General features: G+C 40.2%; 2 protein-coding genes across 4 annotated transcripts in view; one reads left to right on the top strand and one right to left on the bottom strand.

Annotated features, from left to right (window-relative positions):
* LOC118359186 (DNA-binding protein RFX2) overlaps positions 1-23,037 on the bottom strand; it is a 64,724-nt gene extending 41,687 nt beyond the window's left edge. Inside the window, exons 1-3 of one of the 3 annotated variants that reach the window (XM_035737529.2) lie at positions 22,866-23,037; positions 2,800-2,912; positions 189-278 (exon numbers count right to left, since the gene is read on the bottom strand). In XM_035737529.2, coding sequence (XP_035593422.1) covers positions 189-278; positions 2,800-2,904 — 195 coding nt within the window. In that variant the 5' untranslated portion in view covers positions 2,905-2,912; positions 22,866-23,037. Of the gene's footprint in view, positions 1-188; positions 279-2,799; positions 2,913-19,580; positions 19,643-22,865 lie in introns of those variants that run through there. The other 2 variants (XM_035737526.2, XM_052480477.1) reach the window with 2 other exon arrangements.
* Positions 23,038-23,955: 918 nt separating this feature from the next.
* LOC118359185 (long-chain-fatty-acid--CoA ligase ACSBG2-like) overlaps positions 23,956-25,515 on the top strand; it is a 48,357-nt gene continuing 46,797 nt past the window's right edge. Inside the window, exon 1 of the mRNA XM_035737524.2 lies at positions 23,956-24,231. The gene's annotated coding sequence lies outside the window, so the exon portion shown is untranslated. The remainder of the gene's footprint in view (positions 24,232-25,515) is intronic.

The raw sequence follows: 25,515 nt of genomic DNA, 5'->3' as shown, positions 1-25,515 counted from the left end.
ATTCTATCTGTTAGAAACCCATACCATTCCAAAGCAAGAACGCTTACAATACAGTGGAGAATGTAATCTGACTCTATATGTCTGATACTACTGTGAATGGAGCCATGGTCTGTGCATATGGCTAAAGCTAGACTGACTGAGTGTCCTGGGGGCTGGAGAGAAGGAATAAGGGGTGATGACGAGTGTACCTGCTGAGGGACCTGTTGCACCCGAGGGACTGACAGCTGCTGCACCTGCGCTCCCTTCTGGGCCGAACCTGTGGCCTGAACCAGCACCCTCTGGAGGGAGAGGAAACACAATTATTGGTAAGCACATAAAATGCCCACACACAGACACACACTATATCTATTTACACACAAAAAATAAAAAATACAATCCCTAAGCCCTTAATGACCACCAGAGAATCACGAAACAGGGGATTTGACTGGATTTTCCACATTACTTTTGGTATAATCTCCTTCCTTATGTGCATTGTGGCTTGTGCCTTTCTTCTGTAAACTTCAACACAAATATGAAATGATTGCTGGTGGGAAAGATGATGCTATTCAGCAGCAGTGCAGCTTACCAGCCAACACATTTTTGTCTTGTTCCATTCTAGGCTTTTAGTAATTACAGGCAACCTGCAATGTAGGTTTATTTGGGGCCAGCGTTTTTCTTGGTTGCAGATGACTACTGCTGGTTTCCCTCTTTAGGGGAGTGTTAAGGGAGATGTGTTCATAACAACAAAAATAAATGCCATTTGCTTTCTCTAAAAGCCTGAGATATGTCAGAGGCGGTGTAGTATAGGCCTTAAGGTCAGAACTGTCTTTTCTCAAGCATAGCCAGCTGTCAAGGCAAATATGATGCCCTATCCAAAAATATTAACATAAGGATATTTAACTGCTTGGTTTCTATGGATTCTCTCGTCAACCAATGTCCTTTTCCCAGAATTTTGAACAGCTGTGGCAAGACAAGGTTATAGGTCCTACTTGCACTAATCAGAAACTCCTGCCTGATCACACACAACAACATGATATCACATTATTTATGATGCTTTTATCCACATGTAGGCTAATGCTTGTTGATACATTTACAGTGCCTTCAGAAAGTATTCACACCTCTTGACTTTTCCCACATTTTGTTGTGTTACAAAGAAGTGGGATTAAAATGGATTTAATTGTCATTTTTGGTCAATGACCTACACAAAATACTCTGTCAAAGTGGAATAAAAATGATAATATTTACTCACATTAATGAAAAATAAAACACTAATATATCCTGATTAGAAACGTATTCATACCCCTGAGCCAATACATGTTAGAAACACTTTTGGCAAGATTACAGCTGTGAGACTTATTGGGTAAGTCTCTAAAAGCTTTGCACACCTGGATTGTACATTATTTGCCCATTAGTCTTAAAAATATTCAGCTCCAGTGTAGATTTGGCCTTGTGTTTTAGGTTATTGTCCTGCTGAAGGTTGAATTCGTCTCCCAGTGTCTGTTGGAAAGATGACTGAACCAGGTTTTCTTCTAGGATTTTGCCTGTGCTTAGCTGTATTCTGTTTCTTTTTATATAAAATAAAACCCTCCTTAGTCCTTGCCGATGACAAGCATACCCATAACATGATGCAGCCACCATGCTTTAAAATTTGCCCCAAACATAACGCTTTGTATTCAGGACAAAAAGCGAATTTCTTTGCCATATTTTTTTGCAGCATTTATTGTCTTGAAGCAAACCAGATGCATGTTTTGGAATATTTTTTATTCTGTACAGGCTTCCTTCTATTCACTCTGTCATTTAGGTTAGTATTGTGGAGTAACTACAATGTTGTTGACCCATCCTCAGTTCTCATATCACATCCATTAAACTCTGCAACTGTTTTAACATCACCATTGGCCTCATGGTGAAATCCCTGAGCAGTTTCCTTCCTCTCCAGCAACTGAATTAGGAAGGACGCTTGTATCTTTGTGGTGACTGGGTGTAATGATACACCATCCAAAGCCTACTTACCATACTCAAAAGGGATATCCAACGTCTGCTTTTTTTTCTCCTTATTAAATCGCTGGGTGCCCTTCTTTGCAAGGCATTGAAAACCCTCCCTGTTCTTTGTGGTTGAATCTGTGCTTGAGATTCACTACTCTACATGATTAAAAAACAATGTTAACCACTATTATTTAACACAGAATGAGCCCATGCAAGTTATTATGCAATTTGTTAAACACATTTGTACTCCTGAACTTATTTAGGCATGCCATAACAAAGGGGTTGAATACTTATTAACTCAAAAGACATTTAAGTTTTTATTTTATATACATTTTGAAAAGTTTCTACAAACAACATTCCACTTTAGCATTATGGGGTGTTGTGTGTGTGTAGATCAATGACCCAAAATCTCAATTTAATACATTTTAACTTCAGGCTGTAACAACAAAATGTGGAAAAAGTAAAGGGGTGTGAATACTTTCTGAAGGCACTGTATGTGGTTCTTAATATACAGGAAATACATTAACATTAAAGGATTGCTCTGAAGTGTAATAAATCTGGTATCTGTCATGATAAGTTATTAATTAAATCAACAGGTTTTTGAGAATTCTGCTGCTCTTCCCCAGTGCATGGTGTGAGAGGGGTTTGGCTCCCATGGGGAGAATATCATGTTTGTGAGAGAGTACTCTGATGTAGAGTTCTGTGTTTGAAAGAGACCATGATGTGAAGTGTTGCTGGTCGTGGGGGAGAGTGCTGTGAGGAAGAGTGTTGTGGTTGAGTGAGAGAGACCACTGCGCTGCATGCGAGGGAGTGCAGCCTGGTTTTGTAGTAGTGTACCTGTTGTGAGGCTGGGACGGGCTGCACCACGGGGGCCTGGGTGGAGGTGGACGTACGTAGCACCACACTGGACGGCGAATCGGACCCTCCATCTGAACTCTGCATGCTGGGACCTTACAGGGGAGAGCGGGATGAGGGGAGGAGAGAGGGAAGATGGAAGAGGAGTGGGATTATTATTATTTGTATTTTTGTTTACCTTCATTTAACTAGGCCAGTCAGTTAAGAACAAATTCTTATTTACAATGTGTTATGAATTTTATGAATAATGACTAAATTATGTATACATTTAACGTAGAACTATAACTAACAGAATTCTACCCTGTCTCTGTATAATGATAAATAATGTTTGTCCATAAGAAAAAGGGACTGTTAGCAGGCAAGAAACTGTGGCAGACAACTTGTGACCACTGTGGAACTGATAACAGGGAAGGAAGTCTCCCCACCCAAACCTTGGGCTTGTAGTAGATTGTTTAACAGGTGGCAGACAATGTATGAGTAGGAGAAGACTTGTGAACTATGTTGTCATTGTTTCTGAGAGGAGGGACATTTATGACGAAATGTGAGGTATATAGACCAATGTACAGGAAATGATAAGCAGAGCTCTCGTAAATAAACCTGCTGACTAAGTAGACTGGCCTCTGTCTGTTTCATTTTAATAAGAACCTTACAAATTCTTAGTAACAGACAAAGTATTTTAATTGAATTGGTTAATGAACATGAGAACATAATTCTCTTAACACAATTGACGGCCTACCCCGGCTAAACCCTAACCCGGACGACGCTGCGCTGCTCTATGGGACTCCCAATCACAGCCGGTTGTGATACAGCCTGGAATCGAATCAGAGTCTGTAGTGGCGCCTAGTGGTTAGAGCGTTGGGCCAGTAACCGAAAGGTTGCTGGATAGAATCCCAGGGCTGACAAGGTAAAAATCGGTCATTCTGCCCCTGAACAAGGCAGGGTGGTTACCTAACCACTGTTCACCGGTAGGCCGTCATTGTAAATAAGAATGTGTTCTTAACTGACTTGCCTAGTTAAATAAAAACATTTTTTTTTAATGCAGTGCCTTAAACCGCTGCACCACTTGGGATTCAGAGCAAGGACATACAAGACAAGAGTATACACGCGCAGCCCTGCCAGACAAGACAGAACCGTCAGAATGAATCCCTACTCAGAGCCAGGCCTGCACATGTGCTGACATACCAAACAAATGGGCTTTTCACAGCATGCCACAGAGAGTGGCCAGGTCTTCATATTGCCTAGGTGGAGGTCCAGGCCCCAGGCCCTACTGAGTCACCTCATCTCTGGCCTTTAAAAACAATGGTAAAGCCAGCAGAAAATGGCTACTTAGTATTAGTCCAGCTGCTAGGAAGGAAGCAGGTGGAAAAGTTGTGGTGAAAACCATTGTTGTGAGTATTGTCAGGACTCAGGAGGCCCTTACTGGTACCCCAAACTCTGACTAGCATTGGGTGAAAATGTGCACCGCATGGCAAAAGGGAGTGTGGAGAGCTAAAAATGGAGTGACACAAAGGCTCTCTCTTTCATAGAGAGAAAGATAGGGAGGGGTTGTAGGGAAGAATGAAACTGCAAGGGGGATAGGGAAGAAAAAAAAGACGTCCACAGTGTCTCCAAAATAGGAAGAAAGAAAAAAAAGGAAATGCCAGTGGGGCTCCTAGCACGGCCAGGGTCCTGATGATATCCAGCATTTGTTTCAAATGAGAGCTGTTCTCTGGAGCTCCAATAATCCAGCTGATATGAGGAAATTCTTTAATGCTTTGTAAACGTTTGCCAGTTGCTATGGTGAGGAATCCATGACGACCACCCCCAACCCTTGCCCCACTCTTCTCCCTCCCTGCTGCTCCCTCCTTTCTCTTTTCTTTTTAAAGCTCATGCACAGAAATTTTCGAGTGTGGCCACAGAGCAAGGGGGAGGGGAAGGAAAGGGAGAGAGAGAAGGGGGTTGGGTGTCTTTGCGGGAGGGAGGAGGCAGAACATCTCTAGAAGATCAGTAGCTAAACAAATGAGGCCTAATCAGTCAGCAGATATGGACAAGCCACTTCCGTTACTTATTCATCCTCAATCAGTGTCCAGGAGGAGCAGCTGTAAAGGGGCAATATGCGATTGCTACATCCATTTGTGGACTTTTAAATTAATGACATATACCTATTGATTCTTGAATAATAAAATGTATAAATGCCTCATGAGCTTAGTTCATCTGTCGTACTCCATCAGAATTCCATTGTTTGTAAAACAGTGTAAATGTAAACAAATACTGTATAGCTTTAAAAAGTGGTTAAAACTATCATTTGGATCTCATGGGTGAGCAGTCCTTGCATCCATAGCCCTGCCTATGAATTTGAGAGTGGTTACATTATTTTTTATTTCACCTTTATTCCACCAGGTAGGCTAGTTGAGAACAAGTTCTCATTTACAACTGCGACCTTGCCAAGATAAAGCAAAGCAGTGTGACACAAACAACAACAGAGTTACACATTAACAAAGGTACAGTCAATAACACAATACAAACATCTATGTACAGTGTGTGCAAATGTGGAAGAGTAGCGAGGTAAGGCAATAAATAGGCTATAGAGGCGAAATAATTACAATTTAGCGCTAACACTGGAGTGATCGATGTGCAGATGATGATAGATTTATCTAGCCCCATTGCTCAACTTTTTACCAAAACAGTGTCGGGGTGCCCCGTTGTTGTTGTTTCAACTGCAGATTACCCTTTTAAACTAGGCCACCATACCAGACACGGGCTCAACAAGGAAATCATTTACAGACTGATAACCACTCCCTATATAGACACACAATTACTGCTATAAAAGCCACATCATTACACAGGATAATAATACACAAAGATGTATCACATCTACCATAATCAAAGCAGATATGTAAACAGTAACACTGCTTGCTTGCTGCCTGTTAGATCAGTACTACACTGCCTGAAGCACGAATAGCTTAGTGTCCATTAACAGGCTGCTTTTAATACTGTTTGATTAGACAGTCATTAATCATTAGAGTCAAGCTAGTGGGTGGGCAACAGGTGCTGTTCAGCTCTGCTCAAACACCCCCAGCACTTTAAATTTCAGTATTTTTTAAATTTGTTTTGACACAGAGAGTAGAGTTAGAAAGTGAGTGAACGAATGTAAAATGCATTGTGATTGCTTAGATTCTGGTGTCAAATTTCTTCAGAGCTACACACTAAATTAAAGACAGATGACAAATAATAAAATATTAACATTAGGGCATGAGAACAATTAGTTGTGAGCAACACCATACCTAGGCTTATTAACGGAAATTGTGAAACATGATTGAAGTACGATTTTTCACAACAATGGACATGAACCAGCATTCCCATTAGCTGGTAAAAGCCGGCTTTTGTCTGATACATTTTTTTTAATAGAAAAGCCGATAAATAAAAATGGTGCAGGCCAATTGTCCGGGAGAAGAACAAAAAAATCTCATTGCGAATGAATGTTTTTTTAGCCTATGTACAGTACCAGTCAAAAGTTTGGACACACCTAAAGGGTTTTTCTTTATTTTTTACTTTATCCTACATTGTAGAATAATAGTGAAGACATCAAAACAATAAAATAACGTGTATGGAATTATGTAGTAAACAAAAAAAGTGTTAAACAAGTCAAAATATATTTTATATTTGAGATTCTTCAAAGTAGCCACCCTCTGCCTTGATGACAGCTTTGCACAGCAAAAAACACGAGCAATGGACATTAGACCAGTGGAAATCTGTCCTTTGGTCTGATGAGGCCAAATGAGACTTTTGGTTCCAACCGCCGTGTCTTTGTGAGATGCAGAGTAGGTGAACGGATGATCTCTGCATGTGTGGTTCCCACTGTGAAGCATGGAGGAGGTGTGATGGTGTTAGGGTGCTTTGCTGGTGACACAGTCAGTGATCTATTTAGAATTCAACCAGCATGGCTACCACAGCTTTCTGCAGCGATACACCATCCCATCTGGTTTGCGCTTAGTGGGACTGTCATTTGTTTTTCAACAGGACAATGACCCAAAACACACCTGCAGAGTGAAGGAAAAGCAGCCAACAAGAGCTCGGCATATGTGGGAACTCTTTCAAGACTGTTGGAAAAGCATTCCTCATGAAGCTGGTTGAGAGAATGCCAAGAGTGTGCAAAGCTGTCAGAGGCAAAGGGTGGCTACTTTGAAGAATATAAAATATTTCATATATTTTGATTTGTTATAACACATTTTTGGTTACTACATGATTCCATGTGTTATTTCATAGTTTTGATGTCTTCACTGCTACAGCATCTCAAACAGCAAATGCATAGGCAACGGAAGGCAGGCTTCATCAGCACATCACACGCCACTTTGCAATGAGCTAGAAGTAGTATGCATTTTGAAAACATATACTTAATTGTTTGAAACCTGAAAATTTTACTACATATTATGAGGCATGTCTAACATGGCTTCAAAATAGCTTAGCCCAAAATCCGACCATATCCGTGGAAGCAATTATTTGACATACACTTTCTTTCATTTCCCAGTAGCCAAAGGCACAATACTAAACATATTAGCAACCCAAGCTAGTTCTTCTTCTACATTTTCAATTGATATTTTCATCTCTGTCATATGCTTTTGACAACAGTGATTTCCTGCTAATTGCATTATAGAACGAACATTCACACATAGCCTACTGCCTTGTGCGTATTGCTGCGCACTTATAATGTGAAGAAATAATAGTTCAACATTTTAAGCTAAACGTTCTGGTCTGTTGCATTAGACACATTGCTTGAAAAAAAAAGAATAATAATGTAGCCTAGGCCTACTTGTTGTATGAATTTGGGATCTATCGCCACACAACTGTCTCAGAGTCTGCATGGAATAAGCTATTTCTTTCTCAATATGCTGGCCAATAGAATAGCTAGACTTTCTACTATGGTGGATAGTAGATTGACATTGGCTAGTGATTTTGCTGTTCCTTACTCGTCTTGTTAGCTGAGGAAAAGTAAATGTGGACAGTTCTTCTAACATCTTCAAAGTGTGCGTCAGAATTGGGTAATCGTTGTTGCATCCTCAACTTGCATGTTCTGTTAATGTGAATTACCATAATCTATATGTGATTTCTGTCATTCAGAGCACCGTGGGTGGACGCCCTAATCAGGTTACGCACCCAATGCATATGGGTCCGGTACATTTCTCAAATGTCCGGTAAATTATAACGCTGCCGGTCAAATGTCCGGCACCACATTTTCCTAACAGAAACCCTGGCATGGATTACCACAGAGCTGGTGTGACACTGACATTTTCCACACAGGAGGATTCCAAAGACACGCCTGTCTAGATAAGTAATAAATAGCCTTATAGCCAAGTGGTGTCGATAATGTTGTAATTCTTCCATTACTTTAGGCTGGCATTTGTCAATCGTTGTCTAAGCATTAATCACATAGGAACTCACACAATATAAAGCTGTTTGAGGAGACTGCCAAGTCCAGTCCTTCTCTGTGTAACCTCTTGAAAGAGTCACAAACAGCCTCGGTCACTTTCAGCCACCTCTAGTCCCTCTCATATGTATTTGTCAGACAGGAGGCAAAATTAGCACCCGTCGATAAGGGTCTCGAGTAGAATATAGACAGACAATCCTCCATTATTTGTCTATTCCTTGCATTATTCCTTGTGGCAAACTTGTAATACAACAGCAAATAATCGCAGTACTCATTTAGCATTTTCTAAAAGAAGTTAAAATGATGGTCCAGAGCTTTTGTATAAATTCAGCCATTTGTTTGTCCTCACGAGCCAAAACAGGTCCCCGAAAAATTGTGCACAATTTTATACAAAGTCATCCATTTTGTATGATATGCTACATCCTACATGTGTATGATATGTTAAGAATTTTTAAGTGTTTAAGATCCCGGACGGCATCTTTAAAAATGATTTTTTATTTATTTAAAGCTCCAGCGGCCAGATGTTTCAAATGGAAGGAATTTATCCATGGGGTGTCAGTTGAGTTATAAATACACTGATAACAATCCCTGCAGTTATCTTTGGACTTCTTTCCTTAGCGTGGTTATTATGCACTGAAGGGGGAGAGGGAGCAGTGGAGTGGGGTGGTGCAGGGACTCATAAACCTAGGCTTTGTCCTTTTAAGTTTTCATGCCTAAAGCTCAAATAAGTGGGTGCTTTGGAAGTGCGCCATGCGTTGGACTGGAGGAGGGAGGGAGTGCAGGCAAGCAGACTGGTTAGATGGCTTTCTCCCCCAGCCACATTGAGTTGAGCCCCCCTGTGACAGTTAAAAGCCACACAAATTCCCCACCAACTGCTATGAGCGGCAGAAACACTGCGGGAGCCCCGGCAAACCACTGCAGAACCCAACTGTGAATGGACTGCACTTTTTAACAGAGACTTTCTCCTCACAACCCTGAGACAACTTCAATCACAAACCTCGAATAAATTATCCTGTCTTCACTCAAGCAACTCACAAATTAGCAATTTAGACAATTGTGTGAGCGGACCAATATCCCTCTGTTAAAGATGCCTTATGCAGAAATCACTCCGCCATTTTATGGTTGCTAAAATTCAAATAGTTTGCTTAATTTCAGTTTATGTGACAAAACTAGCAATTATAGTGTAGAGAATCATTGTACTATCTAAACCAAGCTGGTGTACAAAACCAAAAGTAAAAAACACAAAAACGAAACTTAAGAACGGGAAGCATAGAAATAGTGCACATAGAACAGATCAACCGCTTCTTAGACTTGCTTTCAATGAGAATGACAGATCTATAACACACATTTCTACGTGCATTTGGTAGACCTCTTAAAGGTAAGCGTGCAGTACTATAAACTTATACCTGCTATTTGGTATGAAAATCTAGACAAGATTTAAACATCTGTCACTGAAAAATCTAACTTAACCAGCGCTCAATCAGAGAAAAACACATACAGATGTTCAATTAAAAACAGGAGCCCACAGTCTTGGCTCTTGTTTGCACTGGCCCACATTGTTTGCAGAGCAACAACGGTTGCTAGTGGCAACACCGTCCACTCCCGTTTCCAGGGGCCTGTTGCTATGCAACCAACAGAATACTTCCCAAACCAAACAATGCCATCCCCCCAACTGATCCCTCTATCTCACACTAAGCAGAAACTTACAACAATAAATACGTAAGCTATTAATTTCAGACACCGGGGTGGAGACAGAGGGCAGACTCATTCCTGTGCCATGGAGAAGAAAGATTATATAAAAATGTTAAAAACGCCATGCTGGTTTCAACTGTTCTCTCTCTTTTATGCACTCGGTGGTCAAATGAAGGAAGAATGTTTAAATCATCAGAAAGGGGACAGCCAATCCTCGAAGCTTGGCTTACACCTCCCCATTCCAAAAACAACAATTACTTTGAAAACCAATCACAGATAACTTTTCCAACATGTATAATCCATGCAGCAGGAAGGAGATATAAGCACTGAGGAGAGCACTGCCACAGACTAGTCCGACTCAAGGGGCTTTTACTGCACATCGGAAGTTGAAACAACCAGGCAATAAAGCATGGACACTTGTCATTAAACTCCTGTCTATGGGGGACATTTGTGCACCACTTCTTTGTTCACCATATCCTGCCCCCACGTCCAATTCCTAGCCCATTCCTTCAGTTATACAACAGATAAATGTACTTCAAGGAGAAGCAACATGCTTTCCATAAGACTTTCTACTCTGAAAATAGTTCAATCAATGTGATCTATATTGGGTGACCAATCTAATAGCCACCCCCATTGTAGGAAACCCAGGTTGGCTTCTCTTTGATTCTATAACAAAAAAACATAACGATAGCACACAGGCGCATGCACTCACAAAAAGCTAATTAAGATATGATAAGAGATTTCCACGACAGAGGCTGTTCTTCAAGCCTGTCTCATGAATTCATGGCTAATCCAATCAAAGCAGCTCTTGGGATCTGCAGATGGCGACGCTGGAGGGAGAGGAGGGGACGTGGCCAGCTATTAGATGAGAGGTGCCATTCAAGGGGCCGCTAAACCAGCCACTGATCCTGGATCCACTCTCTCCCCGTTTCCACCTCTGGTCACAGCCCGTCGACACAGAGATGCCATTCGTTACCATGTGGAGCGCAGGCCTGACAGCCGGAGAATTATCAAACGGTTGCCAAGGAGACTGTGATAACCCATAGACCTCCCCCACCTCTATAACCCTTTGCAGATTTCCTCCACCACCTCCCATCCATCTCCATTCTACATCCACTCCTAAGATGAATAACACTGTGTTAGAGAATAAGAAAGTACATTTGTGAGGAGCAGTCAACCTCCTGGAAAACAAAGCAGATGGGCAGGGATGAATTAAGTGTCCTGAAGGTAATCTGTTGCATGTGGTTGTCTCTCTCTTTAATGATCATTTGTCTCCTGTTTTTCCGGCAGGGGTGATGACAGAGTGAAGGAGGGAACATCAGTCTTTGTTGTCATGCCACCTTGTTGCCCATAGAGATAGAAAAACAGTTTGTGAAGTGCAACTAAACTGTTCCAACGTGGCAGCTAGCATGGAGACAGTTTTATGTTTCACATCGATCACATCTGAAGGTGGCGATACAGACTAGACAAAACCAAATTGAAACATCACTAAGTGATGCTCAATGTATATTTACCAAGTCAATGTCCCCAAGAAATACTGATTCTAATCATTTAGAATTTCCTATAAAATCCTTGCATGGTGCCATGGACTTGGTGCTATTATCAGAACAGACAAATTAAACCACAACCTAAGGCATTCCTATAATAATTAACTTAGAATGCAAACATTAAAACAAATAAACTGCTTTGTAGCTCCCCATGTTGCCTATATTATATAGAGTTTGACAATGTTGAATATTTTACAAAATATCAAGACATTGTCTTGACCTACACAGTTTGACTCTAATGGGAATGGGTGACGTGTGCACTGTAGACACATCAAGCATTCCAGAAAATCCATACCATCTGAGTGTCAAAGCAGAGGAGGTCGGAAAGGCATGTTAAAATAATTATACACAGCAAGATGCAAAGCCTGTGGCAAAGGAAACTCCTAAAGCTACTCTGTCATGCAAAATGTTCTCTGCATTACGTGTGCTTTCTGTTAGAAATCTTTCTCAAATTTCTTACTACACTAGCTGAGCAGCTTTCCCTTTGATAATCCAAAGAAAAACATCACCTGTTGCATGGTATTGACATAGACGGATCACATTTAACCAAAACAATCGATGAGTAAGAACACGAAGTGGGTTAAGGCTCATTGGGCTTAGTTTTAGTCCAAACCAGGGTTTCCGTTTTGGCACTGGTCAACATGACCGGCAAGATTTTATTTAACGGGCATTTGAGAAATGTATCAGACATCTATATGCATTGGGTGTGTAATGCATTAGGGCTTCCACCCACGGTGCTCAAAATCACATTTAGAGTATTGTAATTAATCTTACTCCTTAAGAGTCTGACACACCCATGCATCAACCCAATGAACATAATACAAAACATCCACATCAAAATCTGTCAATTTAAGGTAGAGATATGTTTTTTTTTTTGCATGGGCTGCGTCTCAGTCCCCCGCATCCGCCTATGTTACCCTTTAACATCTCCGACCAGGAGACATCCCAAAAATCGGTCTTCTCACAAAAATGTCTGTAGCGTCCGAATGGTTTGGCCTAACTATTATGACCACTCTATGGAAAGGTGAGACTCACGAGAATGATGGTGTACTCTACGACCCCCACAAGTGTCACGGGACTCATTGGAAGGTAACCCATACAAATTAATGGACGTATGGAGGTAGTTTTGTGCCAACAAAAATAAGGGGTTAAATGTGTCCAAAAATATTTGCTGAGCTTGCTTATATCTGCTAGATATAAGAGACACTTTAAAACCTTATTCTATATTTTTTTACTTTCTTTCTTGCCATTTATTAATGTGTTATTCAATGTGTTTCTATAGTATTTCTATAGTACTATATTTTACCAAATAATATTTTGTATATATAATTCTATACCTAAAGGGGTCCTAAAATAAAATAAAAATTGAATAGTTTAAATGGTCCATGATATAACCATCTTTAAAAAATGCCATATGTTAGCTTAGTAGAAGATAGATAATAAAAATCTACCAGCCACTCAGATTTTTTTATCAGCCAAAATATTTTTGGGATGCTAATATTTCATTTTGGGTGGCCTAATATCACAGATGAGACAAAAATGTGCACCTTCCCTTTTAAGGGTGTGGTAGCACGATTTGAGTCATGTTTGTGGCTATGAGATTGAGTCTGCCTAGCAGAAGTTGTCTTCTCTTCCCTAGCAGTTGAAACTCAAACATAGAAAAACAACCTTGTGTAAAAACACAAGGGCAGTCTCACTTCAGTAGTCTTATCGTTTTAAGTAAATTAAACCAACTTTTATGCCTGTGCGCATCGCTTCTAAAAATGAATAATTCACTGGTCGTGTTTACACTTGACACTTACAGTACTAGTCAAAAGTTTGGATACACATACTCATTCAAGGCTTTTTCTTTATTTTTTTTTACATTGTATAATAATAGTGAAGACATCAAAACTATGAAATAACACAGATGGAATCATATAATGGGAGGAAATATGTTTCTAGTGTGTGGGGAACGTGTTTGCTGGCCTCATAAATGCGAGCCAGCAAGCTAATATTTATAAAGATTATTTTTCGGTTTGGCTAGAGTTATGCTAAGTCCTTTGCAATCCCTTTAGCGTTGCTTGCTGGCTAACGACAGAGGATAGCTGGCTACTTAGTTACAAAAGTTAGCTTCTGCCATCAGCTGTTGTGTCATCATATTCCACCATTTCTAGAATGCCAACTGGCATTTGAATATAGCGCGTGAACGGACACAATGTGGACACATTTAAATGTAAATGTAGACATGTGACATGTTTGGAATTCTATGATCAGAACTCCATTATCAGAATACAAATGCTGCATGAACTGTCAATTCCAGACACGGCCTCTCAGCTCTTCACATGCGCACAGCCCCCAGCCAGGCAGTGCTGCAGCGCGAGGTGGAATAGGCTATATAGGATTCGTAGTTCTTTGACTTTGTGGATTAAATTTACCAGCTATGAAACAAACCAGCGGAAATACTTTGAAAGCAGCTACTGCAGTATTTGTTTTTACTATAAATGTGATCATACGTGACTATTTTTATTCACAAATGCAAGTGAAATGTTCGCAATGTGGAACCCTGATCACCCGCCTATGTGGCTGGTGAAATAGACAACATCTTACCTGCCAATGCCAAAATCTACCCGCATTTGGCAGGCGGGGAGTGTTAATTTTAGACCATGTGTGTGATATATGTGGCTTATTGATAACAACTCTATTTCCTACTATAGGCAGTTGGCTGCCTTGGGATTGCAACATTGTAACTTGCTGTTGTAAATAGTTGCCAACGATATTTCGTTTCTATGTGCTACTGAAATGCACCAATTGCGCATGATACACATCATTACTCTACTCTAGTCTATCAATCTATTCAAAATCTTTATACTATATATGACACAGGGGTGGCATACGTTGATCTTGCCTAGGGCGGCAGCAGAACTGCTAGAGCCCGGGACTGACTAACAAAATAATTTGCCTCTAATTTACTAGACCTTGTCAGCCGCTGCTGTTAGGAAGTCAAAACCGTCCAACTCCATGGAGCAGCTTGCAAATCGCATCAGTCTTGTTACTTTGTCCTCAAGAAGGCGTGATCTTGAGGCTGTCTTTAATCTGTTTTGGAGAAAGAATACCCTCTCGACAGGCACACTGGAATCGGGGATAACCAACACAATCTTCGCCAATTTTGTCCAGTCGGGGTACTTAGCTGAAGTCCCTTATGAGGAACTTTTGCATGTCAGGTGAGTAGAAACAAACTCACCTGACACTAATTTCCAAGCAGCTTGAGGATTTATTAGCATATAAAAGTATATTTGCCTTTGAAGTCAGAGCACATTGACTGGTACTTCCATCAGTGAATTAAAAGCATTATTTTGCAATGGATTTTTCCGGCAACAATTTTAGCGGCTTTTCAATTATTATTTTCTTTGGGGGGCAAAGCCATCATATACTGGCTAACGGAAACCCTGGTCCAGCCTTTCCCTAAACTGTAGGAGGAACTGCTTTAGCATCCAAAATCATGCTCTGGACTAACTCACGTGTTAACCTGATCCTGAGATCCAAGCCCATATCCATAAATTGATTAATCTTGCAGCTGTAATTTGAGAAAATATTTAATTCAAGGGTTTATGGATAACTCATAATGAATATCAGGCTCAGAGAAATTCAGTGTCTCTGCTGCTTTGCAAGTTCGCTACCACAGTAAGACATGGACTATGACTTTTCATAATCACATCCCAGGCATATCTAAATATAAACCCACATTAGCTCCCGGTCGAGATGTGCATATTATCTTTTCACTTTCAAAGACTAAAGTATGCAAGTGATAACTGCCTGTAGAAGAAAGGCTGAGAGCAGTCAAACAGACAAAGTGTATTTCAGATCTCTTTTCAGTTGCTCTTGTGCAGGGGTGAATCATTTTTTCCAGGCAGAGAGATACCGGAGAGATGACCTCAGTAGATGGCAGAGGTAGTGCTCCAGCTATCATCCTGGCATCTGAACCAAAGTAGCAGGTTTTATCTCACAAGACGAATCTGCATTTCCTTGGCAGGGGATTCACTCCATGCAGACATGACACACAGCAATTGATCATACGATTTCACAAGCAATACATTAAACAAACCAATGAGTCACCCAATAAATAGTTTCCCCATTAAAACGTAGAAATTGTTTATCATGCAATGGATAGTATGCTGACCACTTCTACTATCTGACAGATAGGACTCAACCAGTCTGTTTTATCATTACAATAGAACGTCACAAGGTCACCCTCTATGACTGCTAAGTGGCAGCAAGGTTCAAGAAAATCTATTAATTCAGCTAACACGCCAAGATCTAACAGCAATATGATGGGTCTCTTTCTGAGTTGATATTAAGAACTTATTAGTAGTAAGAAGATATTACAGATGGGTGTTGGTTACTACATCTCCATGACAACATGATTGTGTGGTTGTATCTGACATCAGTCAATGTCAATTTCTTAATAAATAAAACATTTCAAATAGTTAACGTAGTCTTACTGGCTGTTGTGTCAGAGAGGTTAAAGGAACTTTTTGGATGGCTTATCAAGGTATTCTGATTCATGTTGATTTGAGGAAGAAAAATGCTACAATGTGTCTGGTGGACAATTTGTGGTGTGCTTTCAGCTAGGGCTGTTACGTTGACCATATTACCGCCACACCGGTAGTCACGGGTCATAACGGCAGTCAAATTCCACGTGACCGTTTAGTCACGGTAATTAGGCTTCTCCTAACTGTTGCTGCTGATGATTATTAGTAACCTACCAAACTTGCTAACTGCCTGGTACTCAGCACTCTATTGTCCCTCTAATCACTCTGACATCAGTGCAAATGTAATCGAAAATCTAATCAAACACTTCATGAGAGCCCATGAGCTCATGTTGCGCAACATGTCTATAGGCTATGCAATTGCGTGAGAAACAAAGTTTTGATGGCCTTTATTAAAAAGAGGAGGATCCCATCAGCTTTCTATTGTTCTAGGGGAAGATCCTTTTCACCATAAAAAAAATGCTAATTTGTAATAAAAGCATAACATGCATAAATGCATTTTCGGTCACTTTTGAGAATGGTGTTTTCCCGCTAATTGATTGCATTTGGGAACATTTGTACTTATAACCTACAGCCGTGTCTGCACTGCTGTGCTTATAATGTGAAGAAATAGCCTAATAGTTTATCAACATTTTAAGATAAATGTTCTGATCTGTTGTGCCAGCCTCATTGCTTTAAAAAAATGTTGATGCAAGTGGTTGTATTAATTTGGGATCTATCGCATCCCACAACTGTTCCAGACTATGTTTGGAATATTTATCTCGCACAGAATAGGTCAACCTTTGTACTATGGGGGATAGCAGATTGACATAGGCTAGTGCTTTTGCTGTTCGTTAGGCCTACTCATCTTGTTGGCTGACAAAAAGTAAATGTGGACAGTTCTTCCAAAATCTTCAATAGGAGCCTAAGAATTCGATAAGGACTTGCACAATTGCGTCCCCGATGTGTCCGTCGTCACTTGTAGCCTGTGAGAAGGACTGGATCACGTGACGGGCATTGGCTAATAAGAACTGAGCTATCTGAGAGAGCCATGTGAGTGAGAAGTGCTTCAGAACATGCAGCCGGGAGAAGAGAAATATAATTATTATATTCAGCCCAAGGGCACAACGGCCACTGGTTGCAAAAGGCATGGATTTTTTTAGGGGGCATTACAGCCACACAAAGGGGATGCTGGCGGGAAATTTGGGGCATTATCAAGTGCTTGTCAAAATGTGAATGAGAGACTGATGCAGAGAGAGACTGTGCAGCCTGTGCAAAAAAACAAAGCAGAGCTCATGCCTTTCATGCAAAAAAATTCTAATAATCATTAGTGGCATCATGCAGCCATAGAATGTATTAAAATTCTAAACATATAGCCTAGCATTTGTATCACAACTAAAGTTGTGTAAATAACTCTAAATTAAGCAAATAGGAGGACCTGTTTCTTTGTTAACCGTTCAACACAGGATAGCCGCATGTGCGCACTCCTTCAAATAATTTGGGGAAAATATCATTTCTATTTTATTCAGCTTTGTTCAATTGTATTCTTCATACTATAAAATAATGCCATGCAATTCTAAGCTAAATGAACTAGTGTAGCTCACAGCCATTTGGCATAGCCAGATCAGGCCCTAACATAAGGACAACTCAGAGTATGCTATTCTGTTCTTCTGAAATAGACAACATTTTATTCATATCATGTTTCTTTAGACATGTATAAAATAAACAATTTATTGTGATGGTGTAGGTTATATTAAATGGATATATTGGACTTTTTTTCAAATGTAGATGGTGGAAGCCAGGAGATGCTAAATGTGTTTATGTTAATTAACGGTCAATTACCATGACACCGGAAGTTATTTGCTTGACAATCACCGTCTGACAAAATTTCATGACCACCACAGCCCATTTTCAGCCCTAAACCCAGGAAGCCTTACACCTGCGAGCCTCCTCTGCCCCTGTTCCTTGTCAAATCATCTTATTGAATGGCTTCTGAAGTGCAGCCCTACAGACAAACGCAGACCTCAAAGAAACAGTAAGTTGCCTGCTCACAAATCTAAGCAAATCTATTCTCAATGGACAGTTATTATTTTAAAGCAAGTTCATGGTTATACTTGTTATAATATATAATATATGCCAATTATCAGAGGCATTTATCTAAACACTATGTACAGTAATGCGTGCATACTTGTTGCTTTTTTAAAATGAGAAATGAAAACGTCGACATAAAAATGTATATTTTGACTAAGGAAAATTCCACAAAAGAAAAGAACTAGAGAGAGAAAGTGGAGAGGGTTGGGGGAGGTCAACTGTCCCTTACTGAAAAAAAGTTGAGGGGGGGCCATCATTGTGATGCAAATGTCAGAACCCCGTCTGCTGTTTGTGGGAGTTGTGTAGCTATGATTACAAACCAGGTGGAATGTAAAGAATGGCCCTGGTGATGTGAGTGAAAACAACTGAAAAACATTTCATTCCACAACAAGTTTTAACTTGTTGCTACTGAGAGCCAATCATGGGCAACTTTTTTTGCAACTTTTTTTCTACCTGGTGAGACTTTTTCAGTAGCTTGGAGACAAAAGCCTACTTTGTGATTTCCAAACTGCACTGCCTATGTCGACAACTTAACACTGTCTGCAAGACTAAACAGATTTACTGCACATGGACACTTGACATGGACACTTGTTTGTTTTGTACAAGTGGTGGCTGAGTTAACGGAGTTAACTGTAATAACAGAGGAAAAACTGCCACTTTCTTATGTAGAAAACCACCACACTATTACTTCCCATGTACACATTAACAACTCCCCAAAGGTATTCTTCTTCTGTGTGCCTCTGCTCTGTTCAGTGAATTCATGACATTCCTGACTGGAGGTTTGGCAAATCTCATTAAAAACAGAGTTAATGTCAGATAATCAAATGTACAGAGACCAGATGGCTCAGTAAGCACAGCAAGGATGAATTCCAATTTTAAATGCTCTTGGATCTTAACACCATAACTGTAAAAACAACAGTGATGACATCTACATAAATTAGGCACACTGCTGCTAGTGCGCCAACTATTGGCTTTTAAAATAGGATGCGAAAAGTTACAAAAATAATTTAATGGATGATAACTCCAGTGTCCAAAAAAATGGGCCATATCAGCACCACACATTGATAGAGTTCTGGCAAATGCTCCAGCAGTGAACCATTGCCTGCAATCGAGAGTAGCCTACTCTGTCTTGATGACAATTCTTTGAAAAAATTACGTTCTTATGTTAACATTGTTGGTCTGAGTTTGTGGTCTGAGCTTGTGCAGACTCTCAATAACAGGCAGTGATTGGCCGGTTATTAGACTGAGCACCTCTCCTCGGGGCTGGACCTCATCCAGATTAGCTAAATACAGCATGAACACATGAACACATACACACAGTGGACATTTGACGACCCCCCCACCCCCCACAGGGACCATTGCAGCTGCCCATTTGAGAGCTGCATTGTACCAGGGACGAGTCCCTTAAAACCTCAATATGGTATAGGGTTACTGTGGATACTGCTAAAATAATCACAAAAGCAGCTCCAAAGTGGATACTTAGGACAGGGGTCCATAGGAAGAGTACAGACAGGACTAAACCTGGGCCACAGGCGGCAGTGGTGAATCACAGGTCACAGTGGCATTCATCGCTGGGAGGCACCGAAGCATGACCACAATCACAGGCTGCAGGCTGTGTCAATAATGAAGACACTGGCAGACCAAAAGAAAATATATGTTGAAAGTTACCCAGTAAACTCAAACAGCATGTATTCTTTCAACTGATACAAATGTTTCGTTGTTGTTGCTTGAGCATGCCTTAAAAGGTTTTTGATGTTTGTTGATTAAGAAGGCAACTCAAGAGGAAACATATCATTTTCAATGGAGCACAACAAAAGACCCACTTCCCAAAACACAATCAGTACAAAACCTCAGAATGGGTTTAACTAGACAGTATCAGCTTCTTTCCATTCCGTATTACTCTCCTCTATTGAGCACCTTTTCCACTTGACCTGCTTCTGCAAGCCAAAACTATGTAAACCCGCCACATCCAGGGAGATGAAAATAATCTGATTAAAAACACTGACTTTTAAAAGAATAACACTTTACCTCTGGCCCACCCCAACCACTCTCTTTCCATGACTTTGGGTGTATTTATATATCAAGTTGCCATGTAAACATAACAGCAGCATGATCAGATTCTGGCTGCATGTAAGTTCAGGGACATTATTTCTTTGTAGACCAATCAAAGCTAGATTCTTTCAGAAGTACCCTAATTGTCAAAACAAGTGCAGTAATCCCTTAAACATTGATTTTATCCTTACTCAAGATCAGGGTGCATTAGTAAAATAGGATTAGACTGCAAGAAACTTCATTTTGAAGGAAACTTTATGAGCACAGTCCCTATAGGCCTATTTAGTGGAGTAGCAGGCTAACAACCTTCAACAAAAGACCCATTAACAGATGGCACTGAAAAAGCCACCATCAACCTAACTCTCATAAATATACAGGCTGGCTAATGAAAATACACAAAATATACTCCCAATTTCAGATGAAAGGAAACAGGTATTGGGCTTCATCAATAATACATCTCAACATGAATCATTCAGTTCCCTGCCTGAGAAGAGGCATCCTATGTGGAAGTGCACCTGTGACGGTGTATTCCATTACCAGAAAACAGATATTTTAATTAAAATAGTTCATTAAAAGAGTGCATTTTTATGCGACAAAGATTATTAAGAACTGTTGCCACTACAGCAAACAGGTCTCACAAAGGAGCGTCTGACAGCTGTCATTAGATCAGGGTGAACTCAGTGGGGACTAGAGACCCCCCAATTTTTTGGGGGGGAAGGCACCTCAACCAAACTGCATACAAATTGTCAGTGGAGACAAATTATTTGACAAGAAATGAATGCAATATCAGAGTAGAGAGAAGGGCTTCGCTGTAGTCATTGCATTAACCACTTCCGTTCCGTGCCTATTATCCTCATGGTTTTCACAAGTATGGGCACTCGGCTCTAAAGATAAGTATAAAGCACAGCACACCTAATGAGAACTGACACCAGGACAATATATATATTTGTTTTAACTAGGCAAGTCAGTTAAGAACACATTCTTATTTACAATGACGACCTACCAGGGAACAGTGGGTTAACTGCCTTGTTCAGGGGCAGAAAGACAGATTTTTATCACGTCAGCTTTGGGATTTAATCCAGCAACCTTTTGGCCCAGAGCTCTAACCACTAGGCGACCTGCCGCCCCAAAATGTCACTATCTTGGATAGAACTCATCAACTGCCCTGGCTCTGTTAAACAAGTGTAACATCACCGTGGTGAATGGTGATGAACTGTTCCTAGAAAATTGGACTGAGGTCAGACAAGCAGAGTCAAGCTGTTAAAGTCAATGTCTCCTGATGTCCATCTGATTCTTTGAGATTTTTTTGATGTGGGGCACAGTTTAGGGTTCCACATTCAGCTGAATGGTATAATAAATAATAAGTATATTTGTTTCAAAGGTGTGATGTCTCAAATTTCACATGGGATAACTATATTAAACCACTCAAAATAATTAGCCACTATTTAGAAAATAACCAGAGGAGGAATAACTATCATAGCACCACCTAGCTGTTACATCTTTTTGGTTAATCGTAGGTATAGAAAATAGGGAAATATTTGTAGTTAGCTAAGAATATGATTCGGTAATTGCATTACTATTGGTTATTAACGTGTTATAGTAGAATTACTATTTGCCTTGGCTTAGCCTACTTACAGCGGTCCAATCAGCTTTTACACAGCCTCCTACTAAAAGAAAAAGTATGCCAAATAAACTGTTCCATCAATGCACCCCTTTCCCAAAACGAGATCGACACGACAGTGGCACCCTGAATGTGATATAACCAGTAAACTGGCAAGCTTTCCGTTTGTTGTTGCGTAACAGGATAGGTAATAAACATAGCTAGCAAATAACGACTACTCACTGTTAGTGAGCTATTGGAGGTGAGCTCGCGCCACTGTTCCATGTTTAAAAAGTAGAACGAGTAACGACTGATGATTTAATTCAGCTAACACGTCGAAATTTAACAGCACTATAATGGGTCTCTTCATGAGTTCATATTAATAACGTATATCAAAGTTAGTAATCAGATATTAGAGATGGGTTTTGGTAAAACATAATAATTGTCTGCCCAATTTTGGAATAGCTCGGCTTAGCTATTTAAGGTAGACTAATGCCTGTTACCTGACCCAGCTGGCAGCTCGCTAATGTTGGCTAAATCGGTTGGCTCTGCGATAAACAGTTAGTACAGTAGGTGAATTAATTTGTGGATACCATGAATAATCGAGCTAACTTAGCTAAATTGAGTTAGGCAACATTTCAGCAAGTTGTCAGTCACATCCACGAAGTAAAATTCTACAAAATGTTCATGTTATGAGCTATTTTAGCTAACGTTAGCTATCTACTGTACAACTTGTAGCTAACTAGCTTGGCAGCTTCAGAGCAGGCATATTATAGCAGAATAAACCGACAATTAAATTATGCACACAACCTGGCACAAGGTTTAAACCCGTGTATAAAAATTGAAAAATGTGTACAAATATGGAACTAACTTAGCTAAATAGTTATCAATACGATAGTTCACTTGCTGGTAAACTTATAGAAATGGCAGACAAACAATCAAGTTGAATGGAGTAAACGACATTAGCTTAGTTAACTGGCTAGTTAACGTTAGGTAGCTGCTTGACAGAAGATTCGTGGGGTGGATGTGACGAAGGGAAAGTAACGTTATCTACTACGGTATGAAAGAGAGATTGGTGTGCAATTCAATACCACAGTATCATTATCCCAAATTAGAATAAATGTATCGTCTCAACTCCGTAAAGATATATTCACCTTTGCCTTGTATAAGTTCTGCCCTGGCTGTGCTCTCTTTCCCCTCTCTCACTTGCTCGTTGAGTTCCAGTTGCTTCTGCTGCTGCTGTTGCTGAGTGTTGCACCCGTTGGTAAGTAACTGTCTCCACGGCTACAGTCACTATGGCGTGCGGGGGTCTCGAGGCAACTGTTGCTACCCTCTCCTTCATACGTCAGTCGCAAAAAAAAAAAAAAAAACGAGGGCGGAAATACTGCATTGACTCCGCCCGCTAAGGCAATCGACCACTAGACCACTAGAGGGCGCTATGACCTTGTTAATCTCTGGTAAAGCCACAAACGTTTACATTTGGTCACGAATTTCAAATATATGTGTGAAGGGATCCAGCAATCTGCAGCTTTGTGCCATTTGTTTCTTGCAACAATTCACATAATTTATAAAACATCTATGGTAATTCATTCATTGGGTATTGCCAGAGCTAGAGAGAAGAAGTCTATACCACAAGAAAGTTCATATGCAGCTGTTGATGTCAAATAAAATACCATTTTATTGGTCACATACACATGGTTAGCAGATGTTGATGCGAGTGTAACGAAATGTTTGTGCTTCTAGTTCCAGTAATATATAACAATTCCCCAACAACTACCTAATACACACAAATCTAAAGCAATGAATGAGAATATGTAGATATAAAGAGGTGAATGAGAATATGTACATATATGTGTACATATAAGTATATGGATGAGTGAATGATGTCAATTAATTCTGAAGAAAAAAGCATCTATTGCTTAAAGGTCAACACAAAAAAAGAATCAACAATAATGATGTTATCAGTCATGTGTGTAATAAATATAAATGTAACCTCTAGTCTAAATATGACATTGCCAGCCCATAGTTTTACCATAGCTGCGAGTGCCTCTCAATGTGGTCCTCTTCCAGTATTTGCTACTTTTTTACTAGGCAAGTCAGTTAAGAACAAATTCTTATTTTCATTGACGGCAGTTAAGGGGCAGAGAACGATACATTTTTACCTTGTCAACTCGGGGATTTGCCACCTTCCGGTTACTGGCCCAACGCTCTAACCACTAGGCTACCTGTACTGTCAACCCTAATTTCACCTGGGATTTAAAACACGAATTTTCTCCACAGAGTCCAATATGTTAGTACAGTCAAAATAAATCAGATACATATCTTTCAGTTTCAAGTTACATGACCGAATGAAACTCCGCCACGTCACATTCTCCTCACAAAGAATCAGTACGCGCACACTTGAAGCTCAGGGAAGTGAAGTGAACGTGTCTCTCTCTATTCCCTAATCAACAACTTCAGCGCCAAAGTTTGCAACGCTGAAGTTACCTGCAGGAAACGGTTGATTGTTTTGTATTGGCGGTAAGGGCTAACATTATTTTCGTAGACTTACTAGCTAATAATTTTTGGAAACACAAGTTAACTAACGATATCGTGTTGAACGCGTGATGCTGACTCAGAAATTGTGTAGCGAACGTTAGTTACTATAGCTGGCTAGTTTACCAAGCGGTAGTTACAGATAGTGAACAAACACTGTAGCTTCTCTATGGTGCTCTTAATTGAAATTGAATATCTTAATTGAAACGGGGATATTTAAACTTTGAAGCTAATTTGGTTAAGTGTAGCTACAATTAGCCACTGTTCTAGGTAACGTTACTTTTGTTTGCACGCGACTGCTGGCTTGACAGCCTTTGCTAACGTTAGCTAATCAGCTAGGTACCGGTAGAAGAGATATTCGAGGAATTTCTATTCAGGCTTTGCCGGTAGTTCGGCCAGTTAACCAACAGCGAGTATAGATGCGTGCCATTCTAGTGTTGGGAAGCTACTCTGAAAATGTATAGTTGACCAAGCAATCAATTACTGTGCACTGGAAGTTAAGCTTCATTAAAGCTACCCTTAAATTAAAGCTACTCTTAACAAAACTATAGTTAACTAAAGTTACTTTGAGAAAGTAGTTCACTACATCCAAACTACTTCGTGAGAAATGATCATATCTAAGTCTGAAATATAATAAATTGCATACATTGAACACTCTGGAATCGGATGTTAACCGAAGTAAAAAGTCATTAACTACTGAAAACACCACCATGAGTTGAATTTCGGTCAACTACCACCAAGCTACAGTGAAATGTAGTTAAATTTCTAGTTAGAACTAAATGTAGTTAACTCAACACAGCAAACTAGTTGCCCCCCCCCCCCTCTCAAAAAATTCAGGGCCAGTGTAATTGGGGTGGGCATTAGGGGGCCTGGCATGCCCTACCATATTTAAATATTGGTCATTTATTTACATGACAGAGGGGCACAGACAGAATCATCAATCGCACGTAATGCATCTGATCGATCGAAACAGCGCCCCTCTGTCTCAGTATGTGTAGGCCATGTGTGATGCTGTCTGGCCAAAAAGAGTATGGCATGTCTTACTCTTGGTCAGACCGCATCAGATACATGGGCTACATATAGGGCTTTCCAACCCTGTTCCTGGAGAACTACTGTCCTGTATGTTTTCCCTCCAACCCCACTCTAGCGCGCACCTTAGCTGGTTATAAGATGAATCAGATTAATTACAACAGGGGTTGGAGTGAACCTACAGGAGGGTCACATTAGCAGGTAATACATTGTTACGGTTAAATTACATGTATTTACTAT

Source organism: Oncorhynchus keta, chromosome 26, assembly GCF_023373465.1.
Source record: "Oncorhynchus keta strain PuntledgeMale-10-30-2019 chromosome 26, Oket_V2, whole genome shotgun sequence".
NCBI lineage: Eukaryota > Metazoa > Chordata > Actinopteri > Salmoniformes > Salmonidae > Oncorhynchus > Oncorhynchus keta.
This window is presented reverse-complemented; position numbering and strand designations above follow the sequence as displayed.